We start from the raw sequence: 25,920 nt of genomic DNA on the forward strand, positions 1-25,920 counted from the left end.
TTTTTATATTTTATTTTGGGGTTGGGGTACCGGCGCTTGAATGGTTGGGAAAGGAAGATTGTTGGCTGCTTGTTCCTGGGTGTTCTTTGTCTCAGCTGAGGTTTTCTACTAGATCTCACTGGTCTCTACAACGCAAAGCCTCTCCTAAACTTTGTAAATTTTAGAAAGTAGCCCTGCTGCCAGGGATAATTTCAGTTAAACCTGACTCTGGAGACATGCAGGGTACATGGGATGGCAGTTTATTTTACTGCATATTTACATTCACATTTCATCACAACCTTCCTACTCTACATCAGGCGAGGAGACTGCCTGGCAAACCACCTCTCAGGACTTTGTTTACTCTCAAGATAAGTAAGGGAAAAGTTTGAAATGACCAACTGTGTCTGTTTTGAAATGAAGGAACGTGCTCCCAATTCCAAACATAAAAGGACTTTATTCTGCTTCCTTAATAGAACCTTACTACTATTCTATTACCTAGACCAGTGGAACCATAAGGCACTCACCATGTGCAGCACAAAGCAATCCATAGCTCCATATAATCTTACCTCTGTACCCAGTGTTTTCGAGCCAAGCATCAGGCTGTACAACTATTACAGTAGTAGAGTTCTAGGATTTCAAGATAAGAAACAAGATAAAAATAGCTACCATTATTTGTATCACATAAAATCAATCCTTCCCGTCTGTCTGCAGATAGCAATAACTTGGTATTTCTTTGCTTCACTGCATAGCTCCAGTGAAGGAGTCAAGAGGAGGAAAAATAAAAAGTGTATTAAGTTTGTAAGAATATTCTACAAGAGTTTCTGTTCAGGGAGACTTGGTGAAGATAAATTAATGCACCAGAGCCTTTTTGCTTCCGAAAGCTGAAGCCAGAGGTGAGCCCCAATGAGATGAGTTAGGCGGCTTGTACACAGTGCTCTGTGAACCTCAACACAGCAAGACCAGTATGTGTCTTGACACTACTCTCTACAGGAGAGGCCAAGTTTGGAACAGAAGGACTGCTACAGACCAACCTCTGGTTCACCCACAGATGTGTGATCGGCGCTTACCTCTATCTATATCTGCATAAATCAGTCTTTTACAAGCACCAAAAATCACTAAGTATTTATGGGGCGGGGGGGGGGGGGGGGGGGGGGATCAATAGGACAGTTTACCTTACACCCATCACCACTGAATACTTACAGCTTTGTGTGTGAACAGATGAGGCTGCTTCACCACTGAGGCGCCACAAAGCTCCACCATCCACTCTAGATCACCTGATTAAGTCAGACAAAAGTAGCATGTTACAATTATGACTGCACTGCCCTGGGGACCAGCATGTCAGAGATCCAGCCCTGGTTCTCCACACCTTGCTAGAGTGGTTGTTACAAGTGAAATAATTTTATCCTCTTTATTTGTGGCATAAGCAGAGAACAAGGAGCCCTGCTCTTACTTGCCTGTGTAGGCCAATTATTACTATAGTCCTATCCTAGGTTCTTCAGCAGGGAGAACCATCATGGGAACCTCAGGGTCCCAGGCAGATAACAAACAGCCCCCAGAAAAAATGCTGCCAGTCAGTTCATCTTAACTTAAAAGAGCCAAAGCGTGACATTACAATTGGAATAAGAAGTTAGAGATCTGGGATAATTTCTCATTAACACAAACTAGCCAAAGTGTTTAATTCCCATTAATTTGCTGAACTCTTGATGAAAAAACATAACAAAATCTCCTAAGCAGAAGGAGCCTGTAATTGCTCATCACGGCACTAGGAGTGAGCTCTGCACATGCTGTGGGAATTACTGTAAATGTCAAGAGATGTGGGGATAATTCATCCAGTCAAAAACAAATGTGATACTGGACAAATCAGAGCTTGTTGCAGGGAAGAGAATGAAGAGCAAAGATGGGAAGATATGTGCTTCTACTACTGAAAAGTTAAGCTACAAGTTTTGCTTAATTGTCTCCATAAAGAGACTCCACATACCTGCAGCTTTAAACTAATAAGAAAGCTTCAATCCTTTTCATCTACTTATCCTATGTACATAATTGCAGGCTTTAATATGTGTTTTACTTTTCACAACTGCTCTTTTGTAAGATCAGGAAGAGATAAAGTTACACTGTGGTTGTCTCAGTTGTTAAGAAGATAATGGGTAGGAGCTGTGTGTGAGGGCAGAAAACTACTCAAATAACTTCAAATGTTCAACAGGGAGTACATAAGCTTTTTTCCAGAGATAGTGGTGCTTACACATCTGCGTGCTTTTTTTTTTTTTTTTTTTTTTTAATGTGAACAGAAAATTTCAAACATTGAATGGAAGGATTACTTCTAAAAACATTTTATGTGGCCAAGGCAGACACTGATGGGAATGGGAGACATTTAGGGTTGCCAACTTTCTAACTGCAGAAAACTGAACACCGTTGCTCCGCCCCTTCTCTGAGGCCCCACCCCGCTCACTCCATCACCCTTCCTTCCGTTGCTCACTCGCTCATTTTCACTGGGCTGGGGTAGGGGGTTGGGGTGCAGGAGGGGGATCCAAGCTGGGGCTCAGGGGTGTGGAGTGCAGGAGGGGGATCCGGGCTAGGGCAGGGGTGCGGGAGGAGGTGAGGGGTGCAGCTCACTCACCTCAGGTGGCTTCCAGGAAGCAGCCAGCATGTCCCTCTGGCTCCTAGGCATAGGGGGGATCTGGGGGCTCCATGGGCTACCCCCGCCCACAGGCACTGGCACTAGCCCCGCCCACTGTCCCCATAGCTCCCACTGGCTGCAGTTCCTGGCCAACGAGAATTACAGAGCTGGCGCTCAGGGTGGGGGTAGCACACGGAGCCCCCGTGACTGTCCCTATGCCTAGGAGCTGGAGGGACATGCCAGTTGCTTCCCGGGAGCCACGTGGAGCCGGGTAGGGAGCCTGCCAGCCCCGTACCAACTGGACTTTTAACGGCCCAGTCAGCAGTACTGACTGGAGTTGCCAGGGTCCTTTTTCAACCAGGTGTTTCGGTTGAAAACCGGACACCTGGCAACCCTACAGACACTGTCCAAAGATTTTTCCATAACCAGGGAGCATAATCATGAAATTAGACATTTCTGGCTAAGTAGATTCTTCTAAGAATTGCCTACTGAGTAATAATAAGAATTCTACAGACACTTGGGCAGATGGGGCCAGGAGGCACAAGATTCTCTCTCTCTCTGATTGGGCTGTTTACATAGGCCTGAATTTTCCATCCTCACCTCAGGTTGAGTAGTACCTGACCCCACAAGTAATATTTATTTCAGTGGTGCTACACGCAGTGTAAAGTACGGCTCAGTTGGAGGGTGACAGAATCTAGTCCTTTGATATTTCTGACAGTTTAGAGGACTGATACCTGCCACATTCAGTACAAAATCTTAATGCCAGATGTGTCAAGACTCTTAAAAAAATTTTTAAATAAAGCACTTCCGCTCTAACCCCGTGACTGCACAGCATTCTCGTTATTACTGGTCTCTAGTGCTTTAATTTATTGCTTGTGGTAAGAATATTAATTGGAATAGGTGGCCATTAGAGAACTTGGAGATCTTACTTTCCATCATCCTAAGCTGTGCAATATTTTCCTCAAGGCTCTAGTTCTTTTCTTTTTATTCAATTTACTTATAGGCATTTCTATAGGGCTCATCACCTTACATTAAAAACACCATCACATTAGCAACATCATGGTATGCATTTCTGTGCTGTAAGGAGTGCTTGGGGCCATCATTGTATTTGTTAGGGCCTCTAGTCACACTGCAAGTGCTTTGGGGACACACTTCCAAGATGAAAAGTGTTCTATAAAGCCAAATCTTATTCTATTTTGTGCCATCCCTATGCCACCAACACAGAGATGGAATTCTCCTGAGATCAGCAGGGGACAGACTGTGTATCATAGTATGATGAGCTTTCCCCCAAAACAAAGAATTGCATCCAAACTTTTTTTTTTTAAAGTCAAGCAGCCTCTTATGAGTTAAGGAGATAAAACTGGGAAAAAATACCTAGTGTATGTTTCATTTTGCTATACTGTAAATTGCAGATTAAATAGCCCTAAAAGGTGGGTCTCCATGAAAGGGTCAGCAAAGGCAACAATTCTGGAGAATTTGCAATTACCACTGCAGATATTTTCTGTGGATTCTAGAAATGATAGTACATTCCCCTCACCTGTGCGCATATCGGTGAATGGTCCATAGCAACAGATCTCAAAGTCTTTGAAGAGCTGAAAAACAAGGCACACGTGAACAGAGGGTATGTGGTTCCAGGGCAGAATGGACATTCAATGAAATGTTTGTTTTATTAGAGTGATGTATGAGGTCCCTCTATGGTTGGGATTCTGAAGCTATGCTCTGTGAAGCAGCTGTGGTGCAGTAAACTCTTCCTGGTAGTCCACAAATTAAATGTTTTGACAACCAAGCAGGGGACAGTTGTGGGACTGGAAAAGGAATCTCTCTCTCATGAAGTTGTCTGAAGAATGAAAGCACTGGAGACCCCTGCACCACAGTATAAAGGTATACTCTGGGACATGTTAGTTCTTGTGACTTTGGTATATGACTTATGCTAATGTATATAAGATCACAGTGTATATTTTGGAAAATACACCCCTCACTTCTCTTATTTGTTATGCGTGCAGCTTGAACATGAATGGATTTCCTCACTACTAGCTGGTTAATTTAAAACTGACATTCTATGTTGCACTGCTCGTGGATAGTAGACATTTATAATGCCTACAATAAGTTTTTTGGGATCTGCTAGAATTATTTCAACAATTGTTTCAGAAACAGAAATCCCCATTCACGAAGCATTGGGTCAACCACCCTCACATCAGTGGCCCATAGGCAAGGTATAAAGTTTCTTCTTTCCTATGAAAAGGGTTTATTATGTCAAGGAGAGAGCTATTTTGCAGTTAATGCTTGTTCCATGACCCACTTGCTTAATCATTCAATTAAAATCTGCAACACTTATGATAACTTTTGAAGTTCCAATGACCATTATAAATCGGGAGAGAGAAGAGTTGCCAGACCACGTCCAGCCCTTGCAGTGCTGTTATCCTCAGAAAGTCAGAGCAAACACATCCAAAATCAGGTTTCAGAGCAGCAGCCGTGTTAGTCTGTATTTGCAAAAAGAAAAGGAGTACTTGTGGCACCTTAGAGACTAACCAATTTATTTGAGCATAGGCTTTCATGAGCTACAGCTCATTTCATTGATTTAGAAGTAGTTTAGTGTGAACATCACACTGATCCTGACATTTTACGGGCACCACACAGAGAAAACACATCACAGAATACGGATCATAAATCAACAAGCACAGCTGCAGCCAGACCTTCTTGTGTTGTGAGCCCAGCAGATATCACAAGGCAGGCAGGAATGCACCAAATCATTACACTTCCAACTACCAAACCTAGGTGCTACAGAAGTGGTGTTAACAACAGAATGTGGCACACTTATCTCCAAGTCAGCACTGAAATAAAACTCCAGCATGATGTTAGGGGCATTGTGCTTTCAGAGATGCCATCTTCTGAAGGAGGTATAAAACTCCTTCTGGTCATATTAACATAGCACCCTTCATGAGAGTAGGACTATTCTGCCTAATTTGCAAAGTGAGTAATCACACTATCTAAATTTCCTATGCATTTTCAATGGATACAGTAACCTACAGCATTGCAGTTGTAGCTGAGGAGGTGCTAATCTTTAGCTACACTCACAGGATGTTACAAGGCTTTATTCACTAATATTGGTAAAATATGGGACTTTGAAAACTTGGGATGAAAGCTACCATAGATTTGAAAAATATTATTTTAGCTCCTATAGGAGCAAAAAGAAAAATCAATTATATTGCTGGCAAAGACTGAAGAGCACACTCTTTCTACAGTACATGCAGATTACATCTTCCTTTTCATTTATTTTTATTTTTCTCCTTCTACTGCTGCTTCCCACAAGTGCCAGCCCAGAGAACTATACAAGACGCTGCTGCTCCACAAAGCAACCCGTATGCTATAAAAATGGATAAAGTTGGAGTTTCTTTAGGTTTAAAACTCGCATTTGGCAATTTTGTTACAAAAAGGAGAGGAACACTGTATGAAGTCTTGTATCTTGTTAAAGGTTAAGGAACTGTAAATACAAGAATAATGAATATTACCAAAGAGCAGGGTGAGAAATGTCTCCAAATAAGCGCATTGCACATACATATATAACTAAGGAGAGGAAAGATCAGGGATGAATTGCCTCTCTCTCTCCTGTGCACTAGGATTCAATTCAAGAGAGAACCTCTGGCTTCTCGTTCTCCAGCCCAGTGGAGACAACAGGCTGTGTTTCCAGCTGATGGCTCTGCCATCCTTCCAATGGCAGTCACACAGAGCATTATTTATGCCATTCTATGAGAACATGGCAGATTTCCCCAGCCAACTGGAGGGGTTGGTACCAGAATGGCAAATGTTAATGGGAAGGAGCTTGAGGAAAAACCCATGTGGTTCCAGGATAAGGGCAGGGCTTTCCCATCTGATGGCATAAACAATGTGGTATGAAACAGCAACTAACTATGCCTGCAACATTTGAAGGTCACAGACTATTTGCACAGGACCTCAAAGATAATGAGCACCCAGATTCGATAAATGAGAGATAAAATTTCAAATTTGCTGCATTTTTTGTAACAGCTGAAGTGCAATTTGAACACAGCCCTAAACTCAAGAATAAACAACATTTATCATTTTGAGATCTGGCTTTGTACAAACCCATTTCTTTCCTACTGCAGTGGCAAGACAGCATGACATTTATATTTTACAGTTCCATCACTCTGCAAACTGTTTTCTGTAGCAGTTTAGCCAAAAGGTCCCTACACACAGAATATAAATAACTATCTTAAAAAAAAAAATCCTACGCTTAAAATCGTGGGAACAGTTTCATGTACAGAGAGAAAGTTTCAGAGGTTAAACAGCAGGTGATCAATGGAAACACTGCCTGTTTCTTCTAGATGAGAATTAGCGTAGATTGGTTTTACCTTTTCCACCCCCAGGCCTCCATTTCCCAGAGCCTGGAGGATCACCTACCCATATTTTTAATTAAAATTTACCCTGCCTGCAAAAACATGTCTTGTATCTCACTCATTCTACTTTCTGTAGAAGGATTATAGGATCTCCTTTCAGAACCTATCAACACAGATTCTTAATCAGGCAGAGGGATTGCAAATAGTTTCCCAGGGAGCTGTCTCTATAGCAGAGCACTTCCTTTGAGCCAGCCCACACCTATATTATAAAAGGTGTAATTCACTCATGGTATGCAAAAACATTTGAATATTTCTGTTGCATGACTGGCAAGCTCTAGGAGCAGCACTGCAGAGACAGAGCCAACTACACCCTTATGTACAATTCTGTACATTTGATTTCATGGGAGGATAAAAGACCATTTAAAAATATTTCAGCTATTCAGCTGGCATCATAAACAACCGTTTATGTAGAACGGGATTCTTCTGACAGCTATGAATGGTTTCTTATGCTGATGTGCCTGTACCTTTCCAGTCTGGGATCGTCTAGCTCTCTTAGGGCCTTGGTGGTTTCTCCCATTGATCACGTCTCCTCTCACTTCAAAGTCATACTGGAAGATAATGCAAAGAATCAGAAATCAGAGACAGAAAAGGCCGGCATGGTGAGCCCCTTGGGCCAAGGCAAGAAACAGCTCTCAGATTTCAGAAACTAGAAACCTTACAACAAATGCATGCAGAAGACTGACTAAAAAGCATTATCCTTTATCTGTTAGGACATTGAAGCATTCAAGATCATTTTCTTCCGAGTTATCAGTGACTTGGTAACCAGTAATGCTATTTTTGACATAGAATGCCATTCCCCCTCCCCCTTTCCCTCATTCGGTCCTTCTAAATAGGTTACAACCATTGATTTTAACATTCCAGTTGTGAAACTCGTCCCACCTAGGTTTCAGTAATACCAATTAGATTGAACTTATGCTAAAAAACCGAGCAATTCCAATTCCTCTTGTTTGCTACCCAGGCTCCTAGCACTCATAGAGAAGAAATTCTCGAATTGCCTATATATCAGAAGTTAGAAATTGTAGAAAAATTGATAAGGGAAGCAAAGGGACACAAAGAGAAATCTATGGCCAGCAGAGTTAAGGACAATAAGAAGGAATTTTTAAAATATATTAGGAACAAAAAGAATGCTGACAATGGTAATAGACCATTACTAGATGGAAATAGTAGAATTATCATTGATAATGCAGAAAAAGCAGAAATGTTCAGTAAATATTTCTGTTCCATATTTGGGGGAAAAAAACAGATGATATAGTCTCACCATATGGTGATAAACACTCTTTCCATTCCACTAACATCCTCCAAAGATACCAAACAGAAACTACTAACCATAAATATTTTTAAATCAGCAGGTCCAGATTACTTGCATCCAAGAATTTTAAAAGAGCTGACTGGGGAGCCTGCTGGACCATTAATGTTGATTTTCAGTAAGTCTTGGAACACTGGGTAAGTGCCAGAAAACTGGAAGACAGCTAATGTACCAATTTTTAAAAAGGGTAAACGAGATGACCTAGGTCATTATAGGCACGTCAGCCTGACATCAATCCCAGGCAAGATAAAAGAGCAGCTATATGGGACTCAATTAATAAAGAATGAAAACAGAGTAATGTAATTAAGGCAAATCACCTTGAGTTTACGGAAACAAGAACCAGTCAAACTAAACGGATATATTTATTTTTTTTATAAGATTATAAATCTGGTTGATAAAGGTAATAGTGTTGATGTAATATACTTAGATTTCTGTAATGTGTTTGACTTGGTACCGCACGACACTATGATTAAAAAGCTAGAATGAAATAAAATTAACATGGCACATATTAAATGGATTAAAAACTGGCTAACTGATAGGTCTCAAAATTTAACTATAAATGGGAATCATCATTGAGCAGGTGCATTTCCAGTGGAGTCCTGCAGGGATCTGTTCGTGGCCCTACGCTATTTAACATTTTTATCAAAGATCTGGAAGAAAAAACAAAATAATCACTGATGAAGTTTGCAGGTGACACAAAAATTGGGAGTGTGGTAAATAACAAAAATGACAGATCACTGACTCAGAGTGATCTGGATCACTTGGTAAACTGCACAAGCAAATAATGTGTGTTTTCGTATGGCTAAATATAAATGTATACATGTAGGAATAAAGAATGTAGGCCATACTTACAGGATGGGAGACTACCCTGGGAAACAGTGACTCTGAAAAACATGTGGGGGTTGTGGTGGATAATCAGTTGAACATGAGCTCCCAGTGTGATACTGTGGCCAAAAGTACTAATGTTTATGCATCCCATGATCACAGGGGAATCTTGTATAGGAGTAGAGGGGTTATTTTACCTCTATATTTGGAGCTGGTACGATCACTGCTAGAACATTGTGTCAAATTCTGATGCCAACAATTCAAGAAGGATGTTAATAAATTGGAGAGGGTTCAGAGAAGAGCCACGAGAACGATTAAAGGATTAGAAAACATGCCTTATAGCGATAGACTCAAAGAACTCAATCTATTTAGCTTAACAAAGAAAAGGTTAAGGGACGACTTGATTACAGTCTATAAGTATCTACATGGGAAACAAATATTTAATAATGGGCTCTTCACTCTAGCAGAGAAAGATATAACTTGATCCAATGGCTGGAAGCTGAAGTAAGGTGTACATTTATAACAGGTCAGTAATCAGCCACTGGAAAAATTTACCCTCATGGTAGATTATCCATCACTGGCCCCATTTTTAAATCAAGACTGGATAATTCTTCTAAAAGATGTGGTCTAGGAATCACTGTGGGAAAGTTATACGGCCTGTGTTACACAGGAGGTCAGGCTAAATGATCACAGTGGTCCCTTCTGGGCTTTGAATCTATGAATCCTTCAGCTTAATCACATAAGTGTTTCTTTAAAAGAAACTAATCAAATTCTATTCAACACACTGAACTGACTCAGAAGAGTGGCAATCAGTTTATAGAGGCAAATCTCATTCAGTAGAAATTAACTATCAGTACATAACCTCTAGAACTTAATTTATTTAATTTTCAACATCTATTTTATTTCAAAGCATTCACTTGCCATTTAGATTAACAGTAAATACAATGCTTTATTTGATAATGTTAGGCCTGCATCTGTCTCTCAATTGTCTACTATTCACTACTTTAAGAAAGCTCCTTCATAGATTTCTATGCTGAACTGGCAGGGAATTAAAAAATAAATAAATAAATAAAAATAAAAGACAACTCATATTTTCACCCAACTTCAGACTTACGTAGTGGTTTCCATAATGAGGGAGACTGAATCTGTCCTGAAAACCCCTCTCACATTGCTTGAAACAGAAGATTAATTGAAACCGAAGGGCATTCAGTAGATGCCCCATATCGCTGGCTGGAGAGACCAGAGTTTCAGGAGCCTCCATAAAGGGTAAAGTAAGACCCAGCTGGAGAATGATGAAGTCTCCCAGAGAGTTTTTGGGATTAGTAGTTTTTTTTCTTCTCCCTTGGCTTTGGATGCTAGCCTAGGGTTTTTTGACCAGAGAAGTTGAGGGTGGAGCAGAAGCAAGACATCCATTTCTACTCATCAGAATTACGAAATTTTGCACTGGACCAAAGTTTGTGAAGTACCTCTTCTCCCAACACGCAGTCAACCTATGGAAGTCATGGCAATGGGATTTTGTGAAGGCCAAAAGGTATAACTGGGTTTAAAACAGAATTAGGTAAATTCCTGGAGGATAGGTCCATCAATGGCTATTAGCCAAGATGGTCAGCGATGCAGTCCAATGCTCTGGGTGTCACTAAACCTCCAACTGCCGGAAGAAGGGATGGATCACTTGAAATTGCCCTGTTCTGTTCATTCCCTCGGAAGCATCTGGCACTGGCCACTGTCAGAAGACAGGATACTGGGCTAGATGGACCTTTGGTCTGATCCAGTATAGCCGTTCTTATGTTCCTTATGCAAGGTTCTGCAAAAATCTGTGCCTGAGGCAGCAAATCTGAGCACTATACATAAAGAGAGGCAGATACCACCTAATCCATGCTCTAGTCTCAGGTAGCTATCTGCACTACAAAGTTAGAAGATGCTGCAGTGGGAAGTTTTCAATAGTTGGCTATAGATCAGTTAATTAAGTGCAAGAGCTTGGACATGGTTGTGTTCCAACATTATTCCTTCATACCCACAGCAGGTAATTACCTCCACCTTGCATTTGCCAACATCAAGAGACGTATTGTATCTTTGGAACCGTTGCTAGACAAAAGGTCAAGAAAATATCACAGGGGAGGCTCTTTGTTCAGCAGCATGGAATATGTGCATTCTGCAGAACTGTGGGTTTCAGTGATGTTTCTTGGTACAGCCTAGAATCCCGACTCTGGTCCTATGCCAAATTCTCCTCTGTCCCAAACACCCTCAACTAATTTTCAGTTTCAAATATTTAATTCCTGTTTCTGTCTCAGACATGATTAATATGCTCATCGCCATAGTGTCTGGATGCTAGTGCAACGGACATATTTTGCATTTCACTCTTAAGACATCACACCCACCTCATCAAGTATCTTTCCTTCCTTAAAAGACTGAACAATCCCTAAACAAAAAGAGCAGAGAAGAACAGATCACATTAAATCAGGCAGGATGCTCTAATCAGCACCAACAGTCTAATTATAAAGAGAAAGTATTTCTTTGGGAGAGGTCACTTACAGTTATTTGAATGAAGCAATGGATACTTTAAAAAAAAAAAAAAAAAAAAAAAAAAAGAAGAAAAACTGAGCATTATCGTTAAATGTCTAAATATTCAGATGGTACTCTGAAAAATACCAGATGCTAAAATATGTTAAATATGAAATATAAAGTATGTAGTGTTAGGAAACTGGGGAGGATGGGACACGTAGCTGCTCCAAAGAGTATTATACTTACATTCATAGCTAACTACCCATTTTCTTCCTGCAATGCCCAGAAAGTACTTCAGTGTCCGCTCACAAACTAGCTCCATATCTGCAGATTAAGTAGAAATATACTGGGATCATTCTCAATTTTGCCATCTAAATAACGTAAAGCAACTTTGACAGTTGACTTGTATTTAAAGTGATAAACCACCAGAAAAACACATATTGCCCAATGACACTGTTGACGAAGGCATTTTCAGGGGGATTCAAAGTACCAATGTCCTAATGCTGCCCCCTCTTGAGTCTGCTAAAAGGGAGGAATCTAGTATGGTAGTCAGTGGAGAGTCTCTGACTGTACACCCCCACCCTCCAGCCCAGGTTTCCTATTGACCTGAGCTCAGAGATGTTGGAAAGGCATAGAAAACCAATCAAAATACAAAACTCTGAATTCGTATGCAAGTGGAACATTCAAACCCTCCTGATTTTCCCCTTGTGACTGCCTCACCAGCTTTCATAAGGAGAGGACAAAAAGATTATGTTAAGGATCTAATGGATTAAAAATGATAAAGACTTTTTTCCCTTCCTACATTGTTTTTTTAAACTGATAAGAAGAGTCACTTCGGATCTTGAAGAATTTTGAAATGTTCTTATGAAGCAAACTGAGGACAGAGTAGGTTATTTTAATATTATAAATAACTAAATCCTGTAACACAGCAGATCAACTAACAGCAATAGCTCATCAAATACTTTACAGTTTAATTTTTAAAGTTTTTTGTTTAACATCTGCTGATAAAACAGATTTAGCAAGGAGCTTAAAACTAACCTATGCCAAGTCATTTTAAATTTTGAGTAACAAATGTGAAGAGAGAGGTTTGATGCCTTCTTGAAAACCAATCAATGAATCTTATGCTAATCAGTTAAGAGTTTGACTTGCATGTGTAAAATCTGAAGCTGTTCTGTGTACTAAAGTTTATTCAAGTCTTTAAGAGAGTTGAGTGAGCTCTACTAAAGAACAAAAAGCAATTTAAGTTCCATAATGATAATTAAAAAAAAGTTACAGGTCTTTTACTTTCTGAAGCTAATGTACTCTGAAAAGTGCACCTGATCTTGCAACACTGTTACTTTGTTCCAGTGGAAGTATGGTCTCCATTCGTTTTTTCAGCTACCATTAGAAAGCCAAATAAAATTCAGTTTTGGTCTGTTTTTGATTACATCAGACTATTTGGATTTTTGAGAAAGAATTTAAGAGGGCTTTTTAAAAACAAAGACAAAGGATGCTGTAAGAAAAATGTCTGGCTCTCCCTTTGGTTGGTTGTGAATTATCTAAAATCAACGTGCTGCTGACACCTTCTTAAATCTACAGATGTGACATGACATCAATCACTCATCATAATGATATGTCAATTTCAAATTCTACTTGTTACCATGTCAATGATATCATATAAACAAGCAACCAAAATAGAAACCTCTCATCTGGACTCCACGGAAATGGAATAAAAGACAGATGGGTCAAGTTTTAGTTTAGACTCGGGATCACACAAACTCTGATACAGACTAAAGAGCAGTGAACTGTAAATCCCACATCCTAATCAAACATCTTCAGACCATCATGCTGAATGACCGTCAATGTGCTCTTTATTTAGCCTGGAGTTAGTGTTTTATGTGGCATTAAATATCTGGTTTGTTCACAGAGCTTCCAACACACCTGTTTTCATTATGACATGGGTTGTTCCTTCAGTAATTTGATTAGATAAAGTGCTCTGGGTTTTCCTGGCAAACTTCTGCACCAATAACTGAAAACAAATAAATATTGAATTAGAAAGAATTGATTTAATCGGAACATTAGACATCTCTGGCTTTGAATAGGAGTTTCCACGTTACAAGATTAGCTTTCTAATATGGCTGAGAAATTAAACATATGTCAATGGAAGTTGTAAGTACAACATACAGTGGAGAGGTACTTTGAAACAAATGGAGATATTCTATGCCAACAGGCACATAGACACAACCGTTACTTCAAAAATGACATTCATTTTGCCTTTAACAACAGAAATTATTTGATTGGCTTACATAAACTCAAGTAAAGCAATACTCTATTATACTGTAATTCAGATCAATCTGGAAACATGTGCTGCAGTTATCAGAGGCATTAAGCCAAAATTCAACTTCTGATGGCAACAAAACATTAAAAGTCCAGATGATGTGAAAGCTCAGTGATATAACCATCCGTTTCAATCTACTTACAAAGAAGGATTTTAACTAGCATGTTCATTGTTGTAGAAATCTAGAGTTTTCCAGTTATCTATTAACAAAATAAAATCAATAGCTATATAGTAAAAGAAATTACTCAACTCTGTTACTCCTCCAGCTGCACTGGTCTGCATCATACCTGGCTCTAGCCTACTGCTATGAGCCTCTAAAACTTGCAAGAAGTCAAATGTATAAAAAAAAATTATGTTCTTTGAGGTGAGAGTCTCCCTTGCTTTGGAACAACAAGCCTTCTTTTTGCCTGCTTATGTGGATGGCTTTCCAATCCATTTAGAAGCTCTGAACCCTACCTAATTGCATCATTACATATAAACCCCCATATTTATCAGTACTAGCTAACAAGGCAGTATCTAATTTCAAATACTCTGGTATTATTAATGGGTAATTCATGTCAAATTAAGTTTTGTTGCATATAGATCTCTTTAGGGAGAGGTTAAAATTTTATTTAGGATCACAGGGGTCATGGTATATGTATATTAACAGGGGATTGACAAAGGTAGTGAAATACACTTACAAGCTCACTCTGGTTCAGACCTGATGCCACAATTGACATTTGTCTCCTACAGGTCACAACTGGGCTTTTGGCATTTTCTTTTACAACTCCAGTGTGCAGAGCAGATACAGAGGAAAATGCCCTTCTCTCCTGCTTACATCCCTGAGTGCTCTTCCCATTATTAGCATTCCACGATATGGCAGCACTATTTGTTGATTCTGCAGTTTGACAGTGGGTAAGTCTTTCAGAAAATTTCAAGGGAGAGCTGTTTGGAGTCGTGCTCTCATTCCCACACGGAACAGCTGCAGTGTTTAGCTTTGTTCCAAATTCCTGATCAGCAGCATTTTCTGAAGGAAAGAGGAATCAGTAACTGAAACAGTCCCAGTCTTTAATTACAGTTTTTCATTGCAGTCATGCTGGAGGATGTTGCTCCATCTTTTAAATTTATAGGCTACAGTCATTTTCTCTGCTTAAACAACGGGGAGTCCTTGTGGCACCTTAAAGACGAACACATTCATTTGGGCATAAGCTTTCATGGGCTAAAACCCACTTCATCAGATGCATGGAGTGGAAAATACAGTAGAGAGGTATAAATACACAGCATGTGGGTTTTAGCCCACAAAAGCTTATGCCCAAATACATTTGTTACGCTCTAAGATGCCACAAGGACTCCTCGTTTTTTTGCTGACACAGACTAACATGGCTACCACTCTGAAACCTTTCTCTGCTTAGTTATTCACTACTTCACCTTTACCTCATTCATTATTTAAAATCACCAAGAATCATAATTTTTCCTGATCTAGAGCTAAGGTGCTCAAACACCTGGGAAACCTATCAGGATACAATTAGCATTTCCTGAGAATACTATGAATTTGGGATTAAAACATTAAAATTCATTATTGTATCAGAGAACTTTCCCCTCCCAAACAGCACCAGGAATTATCCAGGTTTCAAAAGATTAAAAGTCTCTTGATTCACAAGACAACACTATATAGTTAATTTAAATGCATGTTCTTTACGATCTCTCTCATTATGGAGATATAAACCAGACCAGTGATTGGGGTACAAGTAGAAGCCAAAACGCATAGGTTGGGTTTGATCAGCCCTATGAGTTACCTGATTCAATTCTATACTGATTACACTGTTTCACTGCCTCTTGTTCCAGCAGCACTGCCACACCAACCCGCTGAAATGTTCCCTCCTGAGCGTGAGTTTTGGCTTTCCAAAGGCTCGGGCACCAGTGGCCTTGCTCCAGAGCTTCTTTTTTTAAAAGATGGGATTTAGGATGGGAAAGCTGTAAAGCAGGCGACCTCAAACTGGAAAAAAATTATGAACAATTTATCATCTCCTTAGCTATCAGAGACATTGGATAGCAACAGTGGAATTACATGTTGGGGAATGATTAGCAACAGAACTAGTATGAAGGCACAAAAGCAGTACTGTTGAATTCAAAATTGATTAAAATATTTTAAAAACTGCATGTCGACATATCGAACTGTCATGTAAATTTTCTCAAACTAACCCCAAAGGATAAATGCTAATAACTTGCTGCTTAACAACATACCAGCTGTATTCACCACACTATCCAGCCTTGTGAAACAAACTTAATTTTGGTCTTTTCTCCATGCATCTAGGTTCCAGAAACTTTGCTAGAACCTGGGTCTCCCTTAAAAAGAACAGAAATCTTTGCTGATTTCACAGGACCAATATATCAGGGCTGTTGATTAATTGCAGTTAATTCACATGATTAATTCAAAAAAATTAATTAAGATTAAAAAAATTAATCACGATTAATCGCACTGTTAAACAATAGAATACCAATTGAAATTTATTAAATATTTTTGGATGTTTTTCTACATTTTCAAATATATTGATTTCTATTACAACACAGAAGACAAAGTGTATAGTGCTCACTTTATATTATTATTTTTTATTACAAATATTTGCACTGTAAAAATGATAAACAAAAGAAATAGTATTTTTCAATTTTCCTCATACAAGTACTGTAGTGCAATCTCTTTATCATGAAAGTGTAACTTACAAATGTAGATTTTTTTGTTACGTGCACTCAAAAACAAAACAATGTAAAACTTTAGAGCCTACAAGTCTACTCAGTCCTACTTGTTGCGCAGCCAATTGCTAAGACAAACAAGTTTGTTTACATTTATGGGAGATACTGCTGCCTGCTTCTTATTTACAATGTCACCTGATGCATTAATTAAATTTGTGACTGAACTCCCCACCTTCTGCCATATATTTCATGTTATAGCAGTCTTGGATGACGACCCAGCACATGTTTGCTTTAAGAACACTTTCACAGCAGATTTGACAAAATGCAAAGAAGGTACCAATGTGAGATTTCTAAAAATAGCTACAACCCTTGACCCAAGGTTTAAGAATCTGAAGTGCCATCCAAAATCTGAGAGGGACAAGGTGTGGAGCATGCTTTCAGAAGTCTTAAAAGAGCAACACTCAGATGCAGAAACTACAGAACCCGAACCACCGAAAAAGAAAATCAACCTTCTGCTTGTGGCATCTGACTCAAATGATGTAAATGAACATGAGTCGGTCTGCTCTGCTTTGGATTGTTATTGAGCAGAACCTGTCATCAGCATGGACGCATGTTCTCTGGAATGGCGGCTGAAGCATGAAGTGACATTAATCTTTAGCGCATCTGGCACGTAAATATCTTGCAACGCCGGCTACAACAGTGCCATGCGAACGCCTGTTCTCATTTTCAGGTGACATTGTAAACAAGAAGCGGGCAGCATTACCACCTGCAAATTGTAACCAAACTTGTTTGTGTGAGCGATTGGCTGAAGTAGGACTGAGTGAACTTATAGGCTCTAAAGTTTTACGTTGTTGTATTTTTTAATTCCCTTTTTTTGTACATAATTCTACATTTCTAAGCTCAACTTTCATGATAAGGAGATTGCGCTACAGTATTTGTATTACGTGAACTGAAAAATATTATTTCTTTCATTTTTTACCAGTGCAAATATTTGTAATAAAAATAAATATAAAGTGAGCACCGTACACTTTGTATTCTGTGATGTAATTGAATATATTTGAAAATGTAGAAAACATCCAAAAATATTTAAATGATATTCTATTATTGTTTAACAGCACGATTAATCTTTTTAATTGTGTAATTAATCACAATTACTTTTTTTAATCGCTTGACAGCCCAATTTATCTTTTCTCCTCTACCTCCTCCAACCAATACCTCAAGTTCCTATTTCATCTCCCAGCTGTCTTTGACAGACATATGCAATGTTTGCTTACATTTAGGAAACACACAATCAACCACCAAACAGTAATTAAACAAGGGTGATTGAATAAATAAATATTTCAAGCTATCTTCCTGCACTGAGTTACATAGAAGAGGTTTGTCTTCCCTATGCTTACATCTTATTACAGACAGAGTATCTGCCAGTAATTTTAGTTTTAACATTTTATTTCTGGGCACACATCATAGAAATTAGTGCTGGAAGAGACCTACTAAACATCTCCAAAGCCCAATGGCGACTTACTCCCTGCAATTTGTTTTCTAGTATTTTGTACAGTACAAATTTAAAGGATCTAGTTGATGGGGCTTTGTTATTCCAGTCTAGCAAATCTCACTGCTGGGGCAAGTTTCCATGATATTTAGCCTGAAGTTTTCCCCTTTACTCAATTTGGTTCTGTTACTTGTAATTACATTTCCTCAGATCAACCTGAATTATTCTTCTTCTTCCCTGATGTTTACACCCTTCAATTATTTGTATGGTGTGCGCCTGTTTTCATTTAAAAATGCAAGCCAACCTCTTCCTTTTCTACTAACCAAAGGCACTGGCCATAAATAACTTCAGGGCGCAATACAATATGGATCGTTTGTAAACTAATCACACTTCTGTAGAATAGTCCATCTCTAGTTTAATCCTATCTCTACTGAAGTCAATTATTGACTTAAGTGGGGACAGGATTTTATCCCTATTACTTGAACTGATAGACTGGAGGGCCTTGAAAAGAAACTTCCAGGTCCCACTGATCTCTACACAGTCAACACAAGAACAGCCCCCACTTCTCTATCCCGAATGACGGAAAAACAAGTCTGCTCTAAACTCCGGTTTCCTGTATGCATGCTGCAAAAGGGTTAATCCTGCATCACTGAAATAGTTTGCGTGTCTGTCATTAAACAGAGACGACAGAACAAGCTACATGATATCTAAATAAATAAATACATAATTATTTTGGCTAGAAATGGAATCGCCAATCAAGGAAATACTAACAAAATGCAGCTCTTCTGCTTCAAGGTGCTAATTGTTCGTAGAAGACCATAAATGACAAACAAAAAGCATTTACCCTTCTTCTTCTAGCTCTTTATTTTTTGTGTTGGAATGATCACTTGGCATTACATGGAACCCATCAGCTGAAAGTCCCTTTGAACTGCTGATTTTGTGATTTTCAAAATTTACTTCTGAAATTAATGCTGTTCCTTCAAAAGAAAAACAATATTTACAAAAACCCAAGAGAAATAAAAACACTAGTATTTTCAACCTTGTTCTTAAGGTAAGAATTCAATTATTTCTTTAAAGCAGCAACCTTGAGACAAATCAGATTTGTTTTAAAACAGAAAGTATTCCAGATAAAAAAAATGGAAAACATCAAGTAAAGCAACAGGCATATGCAACTGTTATCACCAGGAGAATGACTGAAAAAGAACAATTTTCTAGGCTAAGGACACACAGCTACATACGAACAATACATGGTTTGAGTGAACTATAGTGCCAGTTGCACATTTTACTGTCAATAATGGTGAAATGAGATTAGTTTTTACGTAATTTTTAGTATTCTGCAGAATTATAATGCAGCACTAATCATGAAAAAAATGGAACCATATTAATTTCTGACCCCTGCAAAAGAAAAAGTTACATCTTACAGACTATAAAATCCCAATGTCCCCGAATCAAAATGTGTATAAAATACTTCCCCATTTGAAACATAGCAAACTTCATATATTCAATCATTTACAAAAACAAGGTGTCAGCTGATGCGTTAGGTGAAACTAATGATGAAATAATAGGGAAAAGTAGAAACATTAAGGCAAAATTCTGCTATTTTATACTCTTTTTATTTATAAAGCCTCAAAAACATATTAACATATCTCTGTTCACCAGTAAGTGTTTTAGAAAGGCAAATACTTAATGGCTGGGAGATGCTTGTAATTTTTAACAAACCATCAATAATTGTAATCAGTTTTAAGCTTTTATGAGAAAGCCTGAAATCCATATTCTAGCATGACAACGTAAACAAGGTTTGTATTAATTAAATTGTTTTAAGTCACTTTCTAGCCTGAAGGAAACTAATCATTGATTTCCCAACTTAATGCTCAAACACTGTATTTATAGTTATCTTATGAGTTTGGCTTATTGGATTTAGAAATGTCACACAAACACTCATTCAAAAGTTAGCTCCATCAGGAATAATGTGTCTCTCATACCGAATTAGGCCCACCAGTGTCAACACACTTTTCAGTTACGAGACATAGGAGAAGTTTAATCACATGAATTATATTCCTAAAGTACAGGATATTTTTGAACTCAAAAAATAAGAGGACTGCTCACACAGCAGCTGAATACACTGTTCAAATGGAAAAAAGAAAGGGTTATGAACAGTAATTAAAAAGCCATTATGTTCCAGGCACATTTGTGATTGGAATTTCCATTTTCCATCACTATCATTATCGTTTCAAACGGGACTATGTTAATGTGAACCTTTCAGTTCACACCAGAAGCATCCATAGGAGGCAGTTCCAGCACAGCACTTTGGTGTGCACTGCAGTTCATACCCCTGTAGTCTGAACTGCGGGCCCATGTAAACAAGCCCTTTGACTTCTTGACATTTGTCAACCTCTAAACCCAAGTTTCTGAAAGGGTGCCTTTAAATGATTCAGCCTGGTCATTTTTTAACTTGTACTGTATCTTTTTTCCTTTTTTAATTTTATGCAGGCTGTACTGCTCCCTGATACTTGTGTGAGCTGCTCCCCTGCCTGTGCCCTGGAGCTCTGCCTGGCCCCACTGCCCCTAGCTCTTTTGGTCTCTCTTTGGCTTCATCTTGTACCTGCAGTCCCCACTCTGCTTTGTGGAAGAGTCCAGGGTGTTTCATTCACAATGAGTGAAGCTGAATGCAGGTTAAGTTGAATAAATGGAACTTTATTAAACCTGGTAGCCCGCTTTGGCCATGAGTTTGAGTTGCTTGCAGTCTAACTCTGGGACACACCCGCTCCCCTGCTGTCCCCTCAATAACAGTCCCTCCAGGGATCATGTGTCCTCTGACTTCAGTTCCACTGATTGTGATACACAGGGAAGAGCTCTATGCCCACCTTGTGGGAGGCAAGCACACTGCACAGTTACAGGTTCACAGAATGACTGTGAAAGAGCACACACACACAGGCTCCTGGAACTGTACATTAGTACAGTGACCTCACCCTTGAGTATGAAACTAGGAAATGAAATTGTCAATTGACTGACTCTGCCCAGAGTTCTGTCTGATGCACACTGTAAACAAACTGAACAAAAAATATTTTTTCTTTCAGTTTAGTATTTAAGGTGCAACTGGTTACAAAAGAAAGAAAAACAAGTATCAGAAATTTGGTTCTCAGGTGACAGTGTCCCTTGTACTATGAGAGAAGGACTCCAAAACACAAACAGAAACCTAACAATGCTAAATTCCAACAAAAGCCCTCCCTCTATTAGTGTAGGTGGGAAGGAGGAATAAAACGACACAAACTATGCAGTAGCGCACGCCTAGGAAGTCAAGGCATTAAAGTAACATCGTGGCTTCACCTAGGCCCACCTCTCCTTAACAATAAATCGACAGCGGGGATTCATCTTAGCTAAATGCCCAAAGCCTTTAAGGAGCGAGCCAGAGAGAAACCATCTATTTACGGACCTCAAGGCACAGATGATGCAGAGGCAGGATACCGCATAGATATTCTAGAGTTAGCTCTCTAAATCCCCGTGTACAAGGAGCTCAGTGTTAGAACGGAGTCAGCAATTAGTTGGAGTCAAAGAAAATACACCAAATAGGAGCACTGTGCTGCTTACTGCAAGAAGACTGTGGGCTTTATTATCTAGGAGATGAACTAACGCAAGACAGCCACAAAACAACATGTTGATGGAAAAACACTTTAAACCACTAACCATGGCAACCGACTCTTCTAGTGTTTCATCCATGAACTCCTGAGCAACAACAAAAATTAACTTAGTAACACATAAGCAGCAGAGCCATTGGTGTAGCCATAGCATATTGCACTGACAAGAGACGTCAGTTCTTAGAAAGACTATAGGTACAAGACCAAAGGCATACACAGCACACTGTATGCTAGCGACACCAACCGAAAGAACAATCAGGAAACCATAGGCTGTTTGTGCCATTTGACTGGCCCCCTGTAGCAGTGATGAAAAACACTTCTGGACCCTACCTTAAAGACCCTGCAGTGATATTCCCACAGCCAGTAAATTTTGACAGGATAATGAATTGAACACAAGGTATTATTACACATATTAGTATTCAGATTATTCCAGCTGCCCTCAAAGAGGAAGGGTAACTGACAGAAATAAGTCTCTCAAACTGGAAACAAGGCATACATTTTTAAACAATGAGGGTAGTTATCCATTGCACAGCTTACCAAGCGATGTGGTAATACAACATCACTTGAAGTCTTCAAATCAGAATTGTGTGTCTTTCTAAAAGTGTGCTACTTCAACCACAAGCTACTGTGCCCAAAGCAGGAAATGCTGGTGGATGTTCTCATGTGACCTCCAGAAGAGGTAAGCGGAATGTCCGGGTTCCAGTAACACAGACACAGGTAACTAACCGCTTTCATGTTCTCTCCACAGGTACCATTGCGGAGAGTGGACCAGATGATATGTCTGGGGGGAGAAAGCAGAAGGACACTCCGCTGGTTGGAAGGCATGAGATGCGATGTCCTGAGGTTGGGGGTTCCACGACCACCACTCCCAAGAGGAGAAGGCGGGTGGTGGTGGTCGGGGACTCTCTCCTCCGGGGGACTGAGTCATCTATCTGCCGCCCTGACCGGGAAAACCGAGAAGTCTGCTGCTTGCCAGGGGCTAAGATTCGCGATGTGACGGAGAGACTGCCGAGACTCATCAAGCCCTCGGATCGCTACCCCTTCCTGCTTCTCCACGTGGGCACCAATGATACTGCCAAGAATGACCTTGAGCGGATCACTGCGGACTACGTGGCTCTGGGAAGAAGGATAAAGGAGTTGGAGGCGCAAGTGGTGTTCTCGTCCATCCTCCCCGTGGAAGGAAAAGGCCTGGGTAGGGACCGTCGAATCGTGGAAGTCAACGAATGGCTACGCAGGTGGTGTCGGAGAGAAGGCTTTGGATTCTTTGACCATGGGATGGTGTTCCATGAAGAGAGGAGAGGGCTGGGCAGAGACGGGCTCCATCTTACGAAGAGAGGGAAGAGCATCTTTGCCAGCAGGCTGGCTAACCTAGTGAGGAGGGCTTTAAACTAGGTTCACCGGGGGAAGGAGACCAAAGCCCTGAGGTAAGTGGGAAAGCGGGATACCGGGAGGAAGCACAGGCAGGAATGTCTGTGAGGGGAGGGCTCCTGCCTCATACTGGGAATGAGGGGCGATCAACAGGTTATCTCAAGTGCTTATATACAAATGCACAAAGCCTTGGAAACAAGCAGGGAGAACTGGAGGTCCTGGTGATGTCAAGGAACTATGACGTGATCGGAATAACAGAGACTTGGTGGGATAACTCACATGACTGGAGTACAGTCATGGATGGTTATAAACTGTTCAGGAAGGACAGGCAGGGCAGAAAAGGTGGGGGAGTAGCACTGTATGTAAGGGAGCAGTATGACTGCTCAGAGCTCCGGTACGAAACTGTGGAAAAACCTGAGTGTCTCTGGATTAAGTTTAGAAGTGTGTGCAACAAGAGTGATGTAGTGGTGGGAGTCTGCTATAGACCACCGGACCAGGGGGATGAGGTGGATGAGGCTTTCTTCCGGCAACTCACGGAAGCTACTAGATCGCATGCCCTGATTCTCATGGGTGACTTTAATTTTCCTGATATCTGCTGGGAGAGCAATACAGCGGTGCATAGACAATCCAGGAAGTTTTTGGAAAGCATAGGGGACAATTTCCTGGCGCAAGTGCTAGGGGAGCCAACTAGGGGGGGCGCTTTTCTTGACCTGCTGTTCACAAACCGGGTAGAATTAGTGGGGGAAGCAAAAGTGGATGGGAATCTGGGAGGCAGTGACCATGAGTTGGTTGAGTTCAGGATCCTGACGCAGGGAAGAAAGGTAAGCAGCAGGATACGGACCCTGGACTTCAGGAAAGCAGACTTCGACTCCCTCAGGGAACAGATGGCCAGGATCCCCTGGGGGACTAACATGAAGGGGAAGGGAGTCCAGGAGAGCTGGCTGTATTTCAAGGAATCCCTGTTGAGGTTACAGGGACAAACCATCCCGATGAGTCGAAAGAATAGTAAATATGGCAGGCGACCAGCTTGGCTTAATGGTGAAATCCTAGCGGATCTTAAACATAAAAAAGAAGCTTACAAGAAGTGGAAGGTTGGACATATGACCAGGGAAGAGTATAAAAATATTGCTCGGGCATGTAGGAAAGATATCAGGAGGGCCAAATCGCACCTGGAGCTGCAGCTAGCAAGAGATGTCAAGAGTAACAAGAAGGGTTTCTTCAGGTATGTTGGCAACAAGAAGAAAGCCAAGGAAAGTGTGGGCCCCTTACTGAATGAGGGAGGCAACCTAGTGACAGAGGATGTGGAAAAAGCTAATGTACTCAATGCTTTTTTTGCCTCTGTTTTCACTAACAAGGTCAGCTCCCAGAGTGCTGCGCTGGGCATCACAAAATGGGGAAGAGATGGCCAGCCCTCTGTGGAGATAGAGGTGGTTAGGGACTATTTAGAAAAGCTGGACGTGCACAAGTCCATGGGACCGGACGAGTTGCATCCGAGAGTGCTGAAGGAATTGGCGGCTGTGATTGCAGAGCCCTTGGCCATTATCTTTGAAAACTCGTGGCGAACGGGGGAAGTCCCGGATGACTGGAAAAAGGCTAATGTAGTGCCAATCTTTAAAAAAGGGAAGAAGGAGGATCCTGGAAACTACAGGCCAGTCAGCCTCACCTCAGTCCCTGGAAAAATCATGGAGCAGGTCCTCAAAGAATCAATCCTGAAGCACTTGCATGAGAGGAAAGTGATCAGGAACAGTCAGCATGGATTCACCAAGGGAAGGTCATGCCTGACTAATCTAATCGCCTTTTATGATGAGATTACTGGTTCTGTGGATGAAGGGAAAGCAGTGGATGTATTGTTTCTTGACTTTAGCAAAGCTTTTGACACGGTCTCCCACAGTATTCTTGTCAGCAAGTTAAGGAAGTATGGGCTGGATGAATGCACTATAAGGTGGGTAGAAAGCTGGCTAGATTGTCGGGCTCAACGGGTAGTGATCAATGGCTCCATGTCTAGTTGGCAGCCGGTGTCAAGTGGAGTGCCCCAGGGTCGGTCCTGGGGCCGGTTTTGTTCAATATCTTCATAAATGATCTGGAGGATGGTGTGGATTGCACTCTCACCAAATTTGCGGATGATACTAAACTGGGAGGAGTGGTAGATACGCTGGAGGGGAGGGATAGGATACAGAAGGACCTAGACAAATTGGAGGATTGGGCCAAAAGAAATCTGATGAGGTTCAATAAGGATAAGTGCAGGGTCCTGCACTTAGGATGGAAGAATCCAATGCACCGCTACAGACTAGGGACCGAATGGCTAGGCAGCAGTTCTGCGGAAAAGGACCTAGGGGTGACAGTGGACGAGAAGCTGGATATGAGTCAGCAGTGTGCCCTTGTTGCCAAGAAGGCCAATGGCATTTTGGGATGTATAAGTAGGGGCATAGCGAGCAGATCGAGGGACGTGATCGTTCCCCTCTATTCGACACTGGTGAGGCCTCATCTGGAGTACTGTGTCTAGTTTTGGGCCCCACACTACAAGAAGGACGTGGATAAATTGGAGAGAGTCCAGCGAAGGGCAACAAAAATGATTAGGGGGTCTAGAGCACATGACTTATGAGGAGAGGCTGAGGGAGCTGGGATTGTTTAGTCTGCAGAAGAGAAGAATGAGGGGGGATTTGATAGCTGCTTTCAACTACCTGAAAGGGGGTTCCAAAGAGGATGGCTCTAGACTGTTCTCAATGGTAGCAGATGACAGAACGAGGAGTAATGGTCTCAAGTTGCAATGGGGGAGGTTTAGATTGGATATTAGGAAAAACTT

General features: G+C 40.7%; 1 protein-coding gene and 1 long non-coding RNA gene across 10 annotated transcripts in view; one reads left to right on the plus strand and one right to left on the minus strand.

The window, feature by feature from the left end:
- The window catches only part of LOC119564555, a 32,490-nt gene that overhangs the window by 4,731 nt on the left and 1,839 nt on the right, over positions 1-25,920 (plus strand). The window contains exons 2-4 of one of the 3 annotated variants that reach the window (XR_005223547.2): positions 8,352-8,448; positions 14,688-14,849; positions 15,780-16,092. This is a non-coding gene — a long non-coding RNA (uncharacterized LOC119564555). Of the gene's footprint in view, positions 1-8,351; positions 8,449-14,687; positions 14,850-15,779; positions 16,093-25,920 lie in introns of those variants that run through there. The other 2 variants (XR_005223545.2, XR_006287688.1) reach the window with 2 other exon arrangements.
- The window catches only part of BRCA1 (BRCA1 DNA repair associated), a 55,372-nt gene that overhangs the window by 1,797 nt on the left and 27,655 nt on the right, over positions 1-25,920 (minus strand). For 4 of the 7 annotated variants that reach the window (XM_043536963.1, XM_027835006.3, XM_043536965.1 and 1 more), the window contains 10 exons: positions 18,959-19,091; positions 15,731-15,930; positions 14,636-14,961; positions 13,559-13,646; positions 11,885-11,962; positions 11,515-11,555; positions 7,470-7,553; positions 4,131-4,185; positions 1,180-1,253; positions 546-606 (listed from right to left, as the gene is read on the minus strand). In XM_043536963.1, coding sequence (XP_043392898.1) covers positions 546-606; positions 1,180-1,253; positions 4,131-4,185; positions 7,470-7,553; positions 11,515-11,555; positions 11,885-11,962; positions 13,559-13,646; positions 14,636-14,961; positions 15,731-15,930; positions 18,959-19,091 — 1,140 coding nt within the window. Of the gene's footprint in view, positions 1-545; positions 607-1,179; positions 1,254-4,130; positions 4,186-7,469; positions 7,554-11,514; positions 11,556-11,832; positions 11,963-13,558; positions 13,647-14,635; positions 14,962-15,730; positions 15,931-18,958; positions 19,092-25,920 lie in introns of those variants that run through there. The other 3 variants (XR_005223544.2, XR_006287687.1, XM_043536966.1) reach the window with 3 other exon arrangements.

The sequence above is a fragment of the Chelonia mydas genome, chromosome 27 (assembly GCF_015237465.2).
Source record: "Chelonia mydas isolate rCheMyd1 chromosome 27, rCheMyd1.pri.v2, whole genome shotgun sequence".
NCBI classification, from domain to species: Eukaryota; Metazoa; Chordata; order Testudines; family Cheloniidae; genus Chelonia; species Chelonia mydas.